This window comes from Pterocles gutturalis, unplaced genomic scaffold (genome assembly GCF_000699245.1).
Source record: "Pterocles gutturalis isolate BGI_N339 unplaced genomic scaffold, ASM69924v1 scaffold17045, whole genome shotgun sequence".
In the NCBI taxonomy this organism is placed as follows: domain Eukaryota; kingdom Metazoa; phylum Chordata; class Aves; order Pterocliformes; family Pteroclidae; genus Pterocles; species Pterocles gutturalis.
The window spans coordinates 83,241-99,267 of NW_010141193.1; the positions used below are offsets into that span (position 1 = coordinate 83,241).

General features: G+C 41.0%; 1 protein-coding gene across 1 annotated transcript in view; it reads right to left on the minus strand.

Moving 5' to 3' along the window:
- LOC104469446 (engulfment and cell motility protein 1) overlaps positions 1-11,546 on the minus strand; it is a gene marked incomplete at its 3' end in the record, with an annotated part of 85,729 nt that extends 74,183 nt beyond the window's left edge. Inside the window, exons 1-3 of the mRNA XM_010083948.1 lie at positions 11,397-11,546; positions 1,345-1,385; positions 384-456 (exon numbers count right to left, since the gene is read on the minus strand). Of these exons, the coding sequence (XP_010082250.1) occupies positions 384-456; positions 1,345-1,385; positions 11,397-11,474 (192 nt within the window). The remainder of the gene's footprint in view (positions 1-383; positions 457-1,344; positions 1,386-11,396) is intronic.
- Between the last annotated feature and the right edge of the window lie 4,481 nt (positions 11,547-16,027).

The window sequence follows — 16,027 nt, forward strand, 5'->3', positions numbered from 1 at the left end:
TTACACAGTGACTGAAACTTATCTCTACCTGATCAGACAAAGAGGGAAGTGACATGTGCTGACGGTCCCCTCAGACTTCAAAGAGCCCTTCATGTTTTACATATTTCAATTTCCTGTACACCACTTGTCAGTGGAATACTAAAGATGCACAAATTCCAGAGCTGAAGGGCTCAGTGCTGAAGTCTCAAACTCAGATGTGAAGGCCATGGCACATTCAAATCTTTATTTGCCTTTCCAAGCAGAAAAAATCAGAGGAGATTCATTAAACCAGCTCTCCCAGTACCTGCCCTCTCACTGGAATCACAGTACAGAAAATAATGTATAAATGAACTGGCAAACACTTTGAGAGGCTATGCAAGAACTGTGTGGAATGATTTACCTACCTTCTCTGTGATGTAGAAATTAGAACTATCAGCATGCTGCAGTGCAAATTGATCGTGATTGGCAAGAGACCACCTTAGAAACAGGAAAAAAAATTAATCACAAAATTAAATCTTAAAAACTCTAAAAATACATAACTTTATTATGATCAAACACGTGCCTCTCATTCCCATGTATTTCTCATACTTTTCCATAGCGTTCAATGATGAGTTTTAAATTTTAAGATAAAAGCATGCTTACAATGGTAAAACTTTGGTACAAATACATCCTTATAAATGAGATTTTCCCTTTGCACATCTGAAACAAAGTCCTTAACCTGACCATGGTCAAGAAAGAAATTATATAACAGATATATTCCCTCCACAGCAAAGATAGAAAGAAGAGGGGAGGAGAAAGAAACTATTTTGTCGCCACAGTGACACTTCAGTGCTCCAAAAATAAGCTGATAATGATTTGATATTCATTCCAGATCTATAAAAAACAGCAAACGTATTTTTTGCTTGCAGTAAGCAAGATCACTTAATCACTAAAACTGACAAAAAAAAATTTACAGTATCAGAATTTTGTGCTAGCTTACACCATACCCAATGCATACAGCATTAAGTTGATATATTGCATTACGCACAGAATCTCACCTTTTGAACTCAGCAGCAATCTGATGAATATAAACTAGTTTCTCCTGTGTGGTAGCACTTGCTTAAAACAGCATTTTTTTCCCCTCACATATTAACATATTTAAACTAAAGTAAGATACTTCTCTTAGCCAATTACAGTTCACCTTGCAGGGTTTGTGACTAACATTTCAGCTTCATGGGAGCAGTTCCATCAACTGGGCCAGCTTACCAGCTACTACTATGACTGGTCATACAGGATATATAGATTTTCTTCTGAAATATTATCTTCTGGTTGGTTTAATAATTCAAAAAGTATAATATCTAGTAAGTACTACATGGCAGAACTTACCCATCGCAGACTTCTTTTATTATTGAGGACAGTGGCTTTTTCTGATTAAGGAAAAAAGAAAGAAAAAAAAAATCACCAACTTGGGTCAGCCCTGAGGTCTTAAAATATGACTCTAAAACCACTGACTGCAAAGAACAAAGCAAGTTAGCAGTGTTTCATTTTTTGCTTAGTATGAAGCTTGATAGGACCCCAAATTTTTCTGCTGTTTTGGTCGGATAATTTATAAAGACAGCAATTCTATATACACGCATGATGACATTATCAGTCCTTTCCAACATTAGCCCATACAGCATCAACTCAGCTTCTCCACTAAGAAATCAAAGGGTCTTTTGTGTACATCACATCTCACTACCCAACAGAAACTGAAGATTTAGATATCAACATGAGCATTTTCCAGGAATGACATCTGAAGCAAGAAGACATTCAACATTTTTAAACCTTCTTTTGTCCCTTTCAGATGTGGTCACATGATGACAGTAATCCTCTCTCTTAAGTACACGCATGCATGTTCCCCTCTGATAAAACACCAGCTGGAAGGTGTTTGAAGACCCCAGATGTATCAGTTCTGCTTTATTTTCTACATCTGCAAGCACAAGCATTTCGACTGACTGAAAAAAGCTCTCTTGGTTTGGGTCTCAAAATAGAAGGAACAGTCTAGTCTGGCGATGTTGCAACGCTCTGACATTGTTATAAACACAGGGTGCACCAAACGAGTGTTTTTTAGAAGATTGCTGGCTAAAAGAAAATGCATTTTTATATCCCAAAACACAGATGAAGCTGCATGGCGAAGAGAAATAGACCAAATTTCACTTTTGGGGTGACTATTGAGCTTTTTTCTTCCCATAGTGGGTGACCACACAATGTCACACAGATCTGTTGCTTTGTGAAAATTCCCCAAATCCCTAAACACCATAGGATGCCCCTCTCCACTTACTTCTAATAATCACAGTTCACTGAATTATTGAAAAGCAAACAGAACAAACAAAACACAGAAAACCCACCATACAACCACCCACAAACCAACACTGTTGCCAAAAGAAGTTATCTCCCTTCGGCATTTATGGAAAACTGATTAGGCTAAAAATTAAGCCAGTAGCAGGGTGCCTTATGGGGAGGAAGAATTATTTTTCTCTTGGATTGGTTTTCTAAACTGTACCACTGCATGGACAGAAAACCAGAGACAAGATGCCCTCATCAGGTCAGATTCAGGGAAGGATTTGTTATTTCAACAGTCAACTAAACCAGTTTATAGAGGCAAAAATGTAACGCACGACCATTATAGTCAAACATGAATGAAGGCATCTGCTGAAAGGATCCTGTTCCCCCTTGCCACACCATCTCGTCCTTGGCTTCCATCCTTCCTCTTTCACTGCCCATTACGGTTTTCACATGAACACCCAGATGAGCCATGCTAGGGAACTTGATCAAACTAAAAACTGGCCCAATAAAAAAGGAAAGAAATAGTCTTCATCTGGGTCACCTCATCTGACTCGTTACATGCCTAAATGACTAGCAAATACTGGCATGTGGGAGAAAAGGCAAGAAGTGTGAAACTATGACAAAAAGACACTTTAACAACCCAAACTGGCGATTATATAAACACTGGGAAGGCTCGATATAGTTACTTTCCAAACCATTATTTTGGTACTTCTAAGACCTCTACACCATCAGCTTTTATGTTCTCAGTCCTACTGATCTCCCTCCGCCTTTTCCAATTCCATACTACTTTCGCATTATTATATGAAATTATTTGAAAAGAAAAAGACAAAAAAAAAAAAAAACAACCACCCAACAAATCAACTGGAACCTGTAAGGGACAGTTTAAAAGAAAAACAAACTAAATCTTCAAAAATAAAAATGACTAATACAGCCAGCTTTTCACAGCACTGCTTTGTCCTCCTGTGGCACTACTGCTACAGCACTGAAGTGACTCAGTACCACTCACTTAGCGGCAACAGGATGAAAGAAAGTGGAACTCTCCTGGGATACAGAGTTTGCAATTAGCAATTTGATAGCACTTAACAAATTAATAGAGGTAAAACAAATACTACTGCAATCCTAGTAAGCTGCTGTTCCTAATCATCCCTTGGCGCTGCACTCCCCCTACACATAAGTCTGCAGACAAAATTCTTTCCCCTTCCCTACCAAGCAAATAAATTGTCACCAGCACAGGCATTCCTAGCAGTAAGCAGGATGTCGCTGAGGGCAGGCGAGAGCTGCCACGGCCCTGTGCCATCGCTGCGGGAAGGCTCTGGCAGGCGGCACGTCGAGCGGGCAGCAGCAGCACTCCAGACGCCCTGCCAGGCGTTTGTGCCAACAAAACCCTGCTTTTCTCTAAGAGTGAGCAGCTGACTGTATGTATAGGAATGTAGCAGTACTAGAAGACAAAAGTGAGCTTTTTTTTTTTTTTAACCATGAAAGATGAGGTAAAAGCCTATTTGCGTTCTCTGCAGAGCAAATCCACTCAGCAGGCCATTCACAGACACTTTTTCTTTCTGTAGATATTTGCCTGCTGTCAAAGAGAATGGACTTGATCTTTTGTTATTTTAATCTTCATAAAATTATGTTTATGGAGATTTACATAATATCTTTGCTGCATTTACAGTTCTGAAAAGTCAAATTCACCTTATTAGTCAATGTACATCAGAATGGGTTCAAGCTGGAACACAGGAGGTTCCACTTGAATATGAGAAAGAACTTCTTCACGGTGAGGGTGACAGAGCACTGGAACAGGCTGCCCAGAGAGGTTGTGGAGTCTCCTTCTCTGGAGACATTCAAAGCCCGCCTGGATGCGTTCCTGTGTGATCTGATCTAGGTGTTCCTGCTCCGGCAGGGGGATTGGACTAGATGATCTTTCCAGGTCCCTTCCAATCTCTAACATTCTGTGATTCTGTGTAATAAGACAGTCCAAAAATATTTCAAAGTTTTTCCTTCATCAAAACTAGTATCTTGTGCTAGTGCATTTCACTTTTGGTTTTTTGCCTCTATGTCCTCCTCTCTACTAGTAAAAATGAAGCGTGCTTTCACACATGCTGAGATGCTCATTTAAAGCTCTAAGAAGATCAAGCTGTAGCTTTGATGCATGAAATAACACAGATCAAAGTAAATCTTATCCTCCCGATAGGAGACAACCCCTTCAGCTAACATATCACAGCCATCCGTGCTGAACAAGTTGGTTCGTATAAAAGTATTTTCCTAGGGTAGGTATTAAACTGATATCTGAAATCCAGTGGCAAATTATAATGTAGCACTATGGCCTTGTGACTTATTCATCTGCATACATGGGGACAAACCTGCCATTGACACCAAGGACAGGCAGCACTAGGGCAAACTTAAATTTACAGGTCTAGTAAAGCTTTACCTGCACTGACTACAGGTGTTTGAGACGTTGGCTAAGCGTAGCCCTAATGACATCCAGCATGCAGTGATACCTAGTCACCACTTCCGTGCTCACTTGTATATGTCTCAGGTCATAGAATCACAGAATGGTTTGGGTTGGAAGGGACCTTAAAGACCACCGAGTTCCTACCCCCCCTACCATGCCTCCAGGTTTTGGGTGCTAAATGCACACAGATCCCTAACTGTGCGTGTGTATTTGCATGTGTGAACTGTAAAGAGGACAGAAGCCTAAATCTGGGTAGAAACCCATCTTATACATGCAGTTCAGATACACTTTGACTGTGCTATTCCAGGGAGATGTACATAGGCTTCTTTCAGACCACGGTTGAATATCTTTCATCTTCAAATGACTAGCAGAGATTTATTGCTTTTTTTTTTTTTCTCTGTTTTGTTGTTTGTTTGTTTTGGTTTTTTGGGTTTTTTTTTTTTCTGGACAATGATTGGGATATCACTTTCTCTGGTTGACACCTTTCAATCACAGAAGTAACAAGAAAACCCTTAACCCCTGTTGTTGTTAAACGTATCACAGGGAAACAGCAGATGCAGCACATCTGTTAGTGGAAAGCACTCGGTATTAAAAAAAAAAAGTTCTGTAGCTGATCTGTGCATCTGTCAAAAAACAAGATCTCAAGCCAGTAAATACCATTCTGTTTATAATTAATGCTACCATTCTACTAAAAAATCTTTTAGTGCAAAAGCCATTTTTATGGCTATTAAAAAACAGAAAAACACCTCTTTTCACAATCAGTGGAGGCTTCATCTGTCACTGTCATACATCAGGGACTATGGAAACAGAAGCAGGACTGTCTGGTGGCAAACACCAGATGCTGGGACACTTGGGTCCTTGAATCACTACTTCACCACTGGTTTCTCATGACGTAAGAGGCAAGGTCTTCTCCTGTAAGGAGGCGGCACCAGAGACCTTTGGGCTTCAGCATCCTCAGCTTTGGGAATCAACTGTCTCCATTGACTACAACGGAGTAGTAATGAGACCAGACTTGTTAATTAGGCATTGGGCATCTGTGAGAGACGGAGAAGAGGATTTTCCTAACTCAGGGGAATACCAGAGAGAGTGAATACCTGAAGAACTGAGACACCCCAACACTGCTGCAACACAGATCATAAAACCCAGCCAAGGCCAACTCAACACCATGCCGTTCTGTTGGTGCACCAACGCAACCAAAGGTAAGAAACTCTCCAACTCTCAGAGCCAACAGGCAAAACCCTCAACAAAGTGCAGCCTGCAGACGGGAGAGAGCTTTTATTGGTTTTGTTCACAGCAGTTAAGGTGGCAGTTTTAAAGCGTCAGTAGAAACACTTCGGTATAAATAGAACTGCTGTAGGGGTTCTGCAGAGCACGCAAGACTTGGGGAAACCCAGGTTCTCTTCCCCTTCACTCTCAGCTGCAGCTTCCTCCGTTACTCCCTTCCCTCGCACAAAGACATCCTCACTCCTCCATTTGCATTTCACCAGATCTAAGCCTTGCCCCGTACAGATCATATGTTTAGGATTACAAAAATTACTGTACAACAAGGAAGCACTGAAACATAACGGTATTAATAAAAAACAGAATTTTACAGAAACTTCTTACTCCACGTCTAGTGTCCTAAACAAGCCACAGCATCCCATTTCCTCAAGTACTTTGCAAACAGGGACACCAAAAACTCCCAGTCAAGAGTACGACAGAGTTATGAAACACCTAAGGACCTACAGCTGTGGATTACAGCGTGTTTCATGCAACATACTTGCACCACACATTTAAAATACAGTTTAAAATACAAAGCAGGCCTTTAAGATGTGGCTCTCCATACAACCACTTTATTAGGTGAGCATACCTTTGAAAACTGAATGGAGAAACCCCAAACCCACAGATCATGACTGACACACTGCTGGCCCGCCAGGGTAGAAAAGTCTCTATGTGAACGTACAAAAAATTCGTACCGTGGGGTTTTTAGTATTTTTTGTGAATTCCCACTCCCTTTTGTACCACAACCTTGGAGTTCTATAAGGAGAAAATAATTGAATCATAAAGTGCACCTGGATACTCCAGGTGGCCAAAATGTGGATGAAATACCTTGTAATTAATTTATTGGTGCGTAACTCCAGGAATTAGGGAGCATCACTTCACAGTACAGCCTCTGGTACAGCAAGACATCAATATCCCGTTATTCTTCACCACTTGAACGATGCTGATTCTCACTAATATTGCATATATTTAGGCTTGTGATGCTAGGATTGTATCAGTATACCACTATTACTAGTGACAGCACTTGCAGAAACTAGAGCTATTCTTAGTCCACACACACATGGCAGAAGCAATGTGCCACTTTCTTTTCTCTAAACACTTCACAATCCCTTTTGAACTACATTTCTCCCCACAGTTTGAGAATCACTGCACTAAATCAACAATCCCCAAGGGTCCAGATTTACGTCTGAAACCCAAACCGATTTGAAAGTTCCCTTTAAAAAAAAAAAAAAAAAAAAAATCTTACTGGTTTCCTTTTCATATACAGTGAAGTACAATGACTTCTCTGAAGAAAACAAAAATTAAAATGACACTTATAGCATACACCAGCAGAACAGAAGACACAACTTGAAAGATATTCTTAAAATATAAACTTGCTGACTAAATCTAAACCTTAGAGAAAGCATTAACGTAAAGCAGCCCATGGTTCCTCCCATGTGCTGCACTGCCTTAACATGAAATTGTCCTTTGACAGCGTTCCTGTAAATTTTGCCCACTGTACCAGATTTGTGCTTTGAAAAGAAAACACAGCGTTCCCCCCCACCCCCCATTTTTTTGACTAATATAAACATTCACACCTGCTAATTTAAACTATATTTAATGATCTCATAGATAAAAGTAAACCTGGAGGAAGTGACAGTACGGAAAAGTTTAATTACAAACCATTCCCTTCTGTTGGAACAGTGTTTACCTCCAATGGTGAAGAAGTTCATCCTTGAGTTTAGAGAAATCTGGTTTTAGTACGACTTTAGTGGATTACCTAAAATATTTTGTGCTATAGAAGAACCCCAGCAGCTGAGAATGAGTTATACATAATGGGCACAAATTAAAGCATGCAAATTTCCATCTGAACACATGAAGTAACGTCCTCTTATGAAATGGCTAATTCTGTGACAAATAAACAGAAGACAGGAGAGATTAGCCAACATCCAGGTTCACCTGTACAGAGCCCGTGTGGCCCTGCTCTTAACATCTTCCAGAATAATCAGCCAGAACACAGGGAGAAGATAACATGCAGGCAGCATCTACCAGTCAATTCTTCCTCAGATTACACCCCTAAAAAATCCACAAAAAGATCCCAATGCAAACTCAGACACCAACCCTTTTCCATTCCTCCCCCTACACAACAGGAAGACTTATAAGTGGAAGATGATCCCTATACCCAGCTCTTAAAATCATAATCAAACCTTTTCATTAAAAATTAATTTTGACCAGGTACAAGTATTGCCAGTAGGGATTTATGCAGGAGGGAAGAGTCTAAATGTTATCTTTCTAATTTATAATTGAGGAAAGTGATGGAAATGGGGGGGAGGGAGGAAGCCAAATGAAAAAAAACCCCACGTATTCTGGAAGAGAACAACTGAATTCAGCCAAGTCCATCTCTCAAGGAAAAACAGAAAAGTACATTAGCTTGCACATGTTTTTAAATCAGCTTTAATTAATACAGGCAGCAGTCAGTTGCTAGGTTTACTGCAACTTAATTAGTCCCTACCTGGTAAGAGAGAGGGCAGTAAATAATATGCTGTTTGTCCTCCTTGTTTAAAGCAACTTTGCAGGAAAAAAAGCAGTTGTAAAACCCTGGCATCAAATAGTACATTTCAATGAATGAGAAGAAAGGTTAGGCAGAGAGGATGGTTCTGAAAAGCACTTAATTATATAGTAATTGTGCAAGCAAAGAGTCTCTTTAACTCAGCAAGACTAATTTTGTATGATTAAAGTTATAACCATCATTGATGAACCCAGGTTGACAAACTTACAGAAATGTAGTGGGAAGCATCAACTAGAAAAAACTCTGTGCCTCATCAAATCCATGTTTTCACAAGTCATCAGCCTGGATGGGAGGTTTTTTAATGTAAAGTTTAATAACATTTGGTGGAAAAAATGCCTGTGAGTTCTTTTCAGGCCCAACACATCCCAGTACACCACTGTCAATCACTGTGGTTTCACAATGTCATTTCCTCATTTTGAAAATATTTTGTTCTCGTCATTGCTAAGCAAAATATGCATATACACAGCAGGCAAACTGGGATACTGTGCAACCGAATATAAACAAATGCTACCAAGCATATACAACAAGCAACCTAAAAAAAACCCCAGAATTCCCTCTGATTTCTCCTATGGTATTTATACTTCAATATTTGGAATAATCTCAGTACCCTGAAAGATAAAGAACTTGCGTCATGCTGCAGTGAGGTTTTTTGGTTGTTCTTTTTAAAGTAATAACACAGTGCTGTTCTTTTAAATACTGTTTTTCTTGCTGGTAAGAGATCAGAGAGGGAGGAAACTGGTAAGGCAAAGTTTTCAGGATTTTCTGAATATATGCCAAATAGTGCTTGAATGAGCAGATCCCACCTGGGAGACAAGCACTGGCTGCAACGTCTGGTCAATGAGCAAGTCATTTCTCTTTTCTGCCCTCCTTTTCCCTCCTCCCCTTTATCATCTCTGACAGCTAGCCATCTGAGGTATGAATCATCTCCTCCACTACAGCTCTTCAACTAACTTGATGTTTGGAAGGAAACAGATTGGGGAAAAGTTAGCATTAAGCAAACCAAAGGCAGAGCTGGGCGTTTAGAAACATGTATGTTTCCAGGGCTCATTCCCACATCCATGAAAAAGGTAAATGTGCATGTCTGTGTGCATGGGAATTAAGAAGGCATGTTTCTTTCCCATCTTCATTTCTTGTTACCACTTTCCATGTCAGAAAGGTGAGGGATGAGACCTTCAAAATTCACTCCTCCATTTCCCCTTGCATCAGGAGCAGGCTGCTGTTAGCCTTCTCCCTTTCAACCTTATTTTCCCTCCTCTTCCTCCTCCTCCTCCCCATCAAGTGGCATGAAGAAGCTTACAGATAACTTGGCAGGCTGGCCTGCAGGAGTTCTACCCAACACAAGTCAGCATTGATCTTTCTTGTCCCCTCTAAATCTTATATTAAAAAAGTAAAAAGAAAAAAAAAAAAAAAGCTTCCAGGACAGTAAGCTAATATTTCAGATAAAGTATGAGGTTTTTTGGAGAGCTACTTTAAGCCATTTTGTAAATTAAAATGAATCATTTTTGTATTATGTTACTGCTGCTTGTAAGGAGACTGCATAATACTTGTTCATTTTTGTCCCCACTGTACTTGGTAGCAATAAGCTGTTGTTCATCATGACTAACACACATCTTTCCCTGAACACAGTGTGCACAGTGTCTACCATTTGTTATGTAAGAAGAAAAAAGTAAAACATTCTTCACTCCAGAAGGTAAGAGATTTGTATCTGTAGATACAGCTTTACTAGAAAATTTCAGCAAATTAAAATGGAGAAGCTTGTCAGGTCTGGAAATCAAGCTTCCTAACTGTTTGGGAACTCCCCTTTCCTCTAAAGGGGCTTTCAGAGCGCCTAAAAATCATACTGCTCTTATCCCAGCCACCCTCTAGTACCATGTTTTTCCAAGTTCACAGAGGAATTTCGCAGCCATATGCTACAAAAGGGTTAACTGGAAGTGAAAATGATTGCACTGCATGAAGAAATTAGGATCCCATTTCAGTAAAACATTTTCAGCATTAATTCAAATTTTCTCCTCTCCAATAGAACTTTATAATGTACTCGGTCCCCAGATACACTAGGGTCTAAAGTACATTATGAAATGCTTTCCTTCACTGTGTACTATTTAGAGAAATAATAATTATTCTAAACAGGTAACGTGCTGTATGATTTCAAAACGTTACGGGCAAGCTGTTCAATATTAAAGAGATTGCTTTTAATATTAATATGTGCTACAAAAACAATCTTGGAGAAGTCCAGAACATAAAACACAGCACTTGTATAACTTGATTTGGTTCGTTCCCCCCTCACCCCCAAATTTCCTACAAAGACTCTTTAATTCATAATTTTGAATTCGTTAGCTTCTGTACACTGCCTCCAATCAGTCCACGGGGCCACTGTATTAGAAGGAACCCGCTAACCAGGACAACACCTGAAATTCCTGTATGGAACAGCAAAGACGCTCCTGCTCACAGTGCACCACTAGTTAAGTTCCAAAATCTGCACTTGCTGCAGCCATTCAGTATGATCCTACTTCAAATGCAAAACACCAACTAAAAATTTGAGGACTTTCCACCCAGAGGTAACGACATTACCACAATTTTACAGTTGAACAAATGAAGGCACAAGTGTTAAGTGGGTCACACGAGCAGCAAATGCCTTATTTAAGCAGCTGTTTAAAAACAAAAAGCAAATTAAAAAAAACCAGCCAAATACATCGAAAACATTAAGCAGGAAGAGAGGAAGAAGGTTACACCCCTTCCAAAAAACGCCTTCTACCACATACACGCTCACAGAAACATACGTGTGCATCTAAGTAAACATAACTGCAGAAAACAACTCATTTACGCAGAGGGCCGACCGCGCACACGTACACAGGCACTTACTTGATCTATTTCCATTAACTTGGGGAAGGCACCTGGCCATTCGATCGCCACCTTCACTATATCAGCAGGAGGGGGCATTGCGATGCTGCTGTTCTTCGGAGCCAGCACAACTGGACACTAAATACTGCAGAGAGTCTCTCTCATTCACACCTGCAGGGAGAAAAGGGGAAAAAAAAATATAGCAGTTCAGACAGAACTCCAGTGCTGCTGCTTCAGCTCCTACATTTTGCCTGTCTGGGCAGGTGGATGAAAATGTATGACTGTATGTATGTGCCTGAGCAGAAGAATGGCACATATTACAGGAGCAAACACAGGACGCAACGCCAAGACGTGCTGCACAGCCCGACAGCCTGTTAGAAAGATGGCTGAGGCACTGAAATGTACGGTGAATAACAGGCATGCATTAGATTTAAATAGACAAACTATTTTTAAATGTTATTAAATATGGTGGGGAAAAGCGACAAACTAGAGGAAGCTCCTGTTACAGTGTCACTCCTGAAGTCCCAGGGAACGTGATGGAATCAGTTAAAGCTGGCGCTCCGGGAGAAGAGATTGCCCAGGAAGTTATGGCCAGGAAACACCGTTTCTTTTAACTGTAGCAATGATCTTCTGGGTGTTCACAAATAGATCACTGCACTATAGCAACCAGGATGTCAGGAAGACGGCAGAACACACAGCAGTTTCCACATATACATACATCCTCACCTAACAGAACCAGAGATACCTGTATACAAATAAATACTTCTTTAAGGTAAATCTCAGACATATGGATACACAAGGATACAGTATACATTAACAGTGATATAATCAGCTACATAAAATGTCATAGCTCTGCAAGAATATGCACATCAATAGGATCTCATGTCAAACAGCACAGACTGGAAATTTTGGGGAAGGGAAAGAAAGGTGAAGAACCAACTCCCCAGCTCTTGCAGGATGTAAGTTCTGTCTCTTTTGCCTCATCAAAGTTTGTAACCTGGCAATAACAACAAACACTTTTCAAGTGGGTGTAGTGCCTTCCTGAGCTTGCGAACAAACCTTCTGCACCCCTCTCCCAGCTCAGTGGTAGCAGGACCGCCACAGAGGGAGCAAAGCTCTGCAGTCTCAGACACGGCACCCCGTGCACCCTCCTGCAGGCTGTGGGGTTCCTGCTTGCTTGGCCAGGTCCTCCGTGCTGACTGCGGCATCTCCCACGCGCTCCACTGAGACCCAGCAAAACGCCATCACGTATGACAAACGGAGAGATGCTGCAGAAGTCCCCAGAGGTGCAGTCCCACTTCTTCTTAGCAGAAAAGAGAAGGAAGTGGTGAAAGCATGGACACACGCTTGCACATGTACCCTTTTAAAGAGCTAAGGCAAGAGATGAGCTGACAGAATATACCAGACATCCAAAAGCCACAAACAGGTCCAAGAAAAGAAAGGCTCCGACAACCATCATTGCTTCTTCAACTAACCGAGTCTAACAAGCCTTCTCCAATTACAGCAGAAGCACCAACTCAGATCAGCCTGAACAAAATCACAAAACCATCCCTTTATAAAGAAATTTTGTACCTTCGTCTCACACCACTTATAAGTGGGAGTTCATCCAGCCTCTGGTCCACTCTGACAAGACCCAGTCCTCCCCATTTGCAAGCCCTGTTACATTCTACACGGGGCTCTCAACACATGCTACAAAAGCAACTGATGAACTTTAACACCCCAGCAATTTACTTCCAACAATGGCAGCTCTGATGCCAGCAGGATCGCACACCACCACAAAGCGAAGCGCGAGGCAGTAAATAAGACAATGGCCAGTCTATAAATAAGACAGGATTGGAGGAAGTGCCTTGAAAGGCCTAAACAACGTGATTAAGGAACACAGGGATATTGTCTACACTTGGTAGATGTTACAGGGACAGGGAATAAACACAATTAAAGCATGCAATAGTCATAAGAATAGTCACACATTGACTTTTGCCTGTCTTTTCCCCCCCAGAGCCTGCACGGGTGCAGAGTTCCTGCCATTTCTCCCCTCTCACCTCACGCTCTGGCAATTTGCATCTCCCCCAACCTCTCCCCTTGCTGCACAGCGCCCTGATTCAACAACCAGCAAAAAAAGAAATTTCGGTCCTCTGGTTTCTTACCATGTTCAAGTCAAACAGTTTCCCAGAGGGGGCACAACATGGAGGTGGGGGGAAGGAGAAGTGAGACCTGTTGGCAGCAATGAGCTGTTAATCCACCTCGACCGACAAACGAAACCGAGACCTTGGCGCCTTTTTGCTCCCACACACACAGCGCTGGTGTTCCCCAGCCTCCTCGGTAGGCTCAGCCTGGTGACGTTTTGGTATTAAACTGCTCACAGAGCTTAAGCAGAGCTGGCTGACCCGGTGTCTGACTGACAGGCTGCTCCCCCATTCCCTGGCACGGCACCGCATCCCTGGCACGGCACCGCATCCCTGGCAGGAAGGATGCTGGAGCCTCAGCCAGGGCCGGAGTTTACTGGCTGCAACACAAAAAGAGTAGCGGCAGGTCCTGCCGGGCAAACTTGACTGTGAATAGCTTCAGATGAGTAAGACCTTAATTTGAAGGGTTTTATTTTCACCTCATCGTGTTTATTCTATAGTTTTAATGAAAAAAAAAAAAAAAAGAGACATCTGTTGGCCACATATCTACAGAGAGAGAAGGGAGACCTATAAAAACCACAGAGCCCACCTAATGCATGGGCAAATACACTTTCTTTTAACTGGGAAGACAAGGAAGCAACTCAGAGCACTGTCACCTCTCACAGCAAGAAGCAAAGGGAAGGTACCTGGCAGCCCAATGCCTCCCCTTGGAGGTTAGCTAACTCCAAAGCTCACAATGAACACCAGACAAAAAAACCCACCTTGATTCATGACCACTGGCCAAAAGCTTTACCAAAGCAAAACAACATCATGCAGCAATAAATTTGCAGAAAACTTCCACTCCCACATACAAATGTGGACATTAAGCTTCATTTTGCTTTAGCAAGTGGTGGTCAGTCTTCACAAGTCACACAGGGAGAAAGGAAAAGGTTTAAGACAGAAGAGTCAGGGAAAGTTGATGGTAAGTTAATAAAATTCAGCTACGGAAAATAAGTATTTGCATCTCAAAGCAAGGTACAAGAGAAGACTGCCAGAGCATTCAGAAGACAATTTCAGTATGACTAGTTTTTAATGCAGGCTAGCACGGACTTCCTACATATAATTATAAATATAGAAATGCTGATACAGTCATAAAACACAAAGCAAAATGACAGATCTTTAACTAATACAAATGGATGTAGTTCCCACTTCTCCCACCAGGAGAAGAGCAACTCTGAGACATCAGTGCGAATGCTGAAAAGCGTATATAAAATCATCACTAGAAATTTCTTTCTGTTTCTCGGTGGACATCCTTGTCCAATGTTCTGACTTTTTTTTCCTAGTTTATAATCTTATTAATCCAATGCAGGATCCAAAAGATAATTTAGTCTCATCCTACCTATGTGGCAATGCCAGAAACAAATATTCTTTTTTTTTTTAGGCCAAAATAGATGTTTAGTTGTCATTACAAAATTATGATTGCAAAGAAAATTCTGCAATCTACAGTGCTGACAGCCACAATTACCTACTATTTGTTCCAGTGGTACGCAGTGTGCTAGACACTGCCCAGTAAAACAAGGAAGGCACAATCCCTGGTGTGAAATGCTTCCAATTTAGTAAGCAATTTTCATTATGTGAATGAAGAAATAAAACCAATTTGAACTGCTTGTTGTTATGCCAGCAGCAGTCAAGCAGTGAAAAGGACACAAATGTCACTAAAAGGTCTAGTTATGGAGTTTTCTCAAGTGCAATTCCTTATTGTGTCCCTGTGGGATCTGAGAAGCACTGACATGTAAGAGCAACTTTGCAACTCATTTTTACAACGTTTATTTTCAAGGCAGAATCTGAGGGAAAAAGGATGCATGTGCAGGCATGAGTGTATGAAAGTGGAGAAGGGGTCTAAGGGAAAGGACAACTTCCCATTATTTTCCCTTCCCAGCTGTAACCTGGAGGAGGCTTACACAACCTCCATGCTCAGCAGCACACTATTTTATAATTTGAGGGAAAAACCCCCACAACCAAAACATCCCTACTGCTTGAGTACCCTTTCTTCCATCAATAGGGTTTTTCAGAACTATGACAGATTAGCCCATTAAAGTGCAAATTCTGAAAGTTATTGTTATTACCACATACAGTACATTTCTGCATTTCAATCATGCTATACAGTGCTTTCAGCAGTCTACTAAGTCAGAGTAATAAACACTCAAGTTGGAAATCAAAGTATTTTAAATTTAATGCAAAAAAACATCATCACAGACACAAAAGCTCTCAGCTTACATGCCTGGCTCTGAGGGAGCACATACATCAGTAAAACACTGAATCTTCCCCTTATACATTGCATGTGGAAAACAGGATTTTATTTGTGTATGAAATTAGTTCTCAGTAGAACTCTTTTTTTTTAACTTGTTTTGCAATTTCCCTGGCACCTTCCATACAAGGATCTCAAAGTACTTTAAATAACTTGTAACTATCAGAGCACATCTCTCACAAAATAAAAGCTATTCTTATTCTACAGACAGAAGGAAAAAAAATGCAGGCTAATAGGAATTA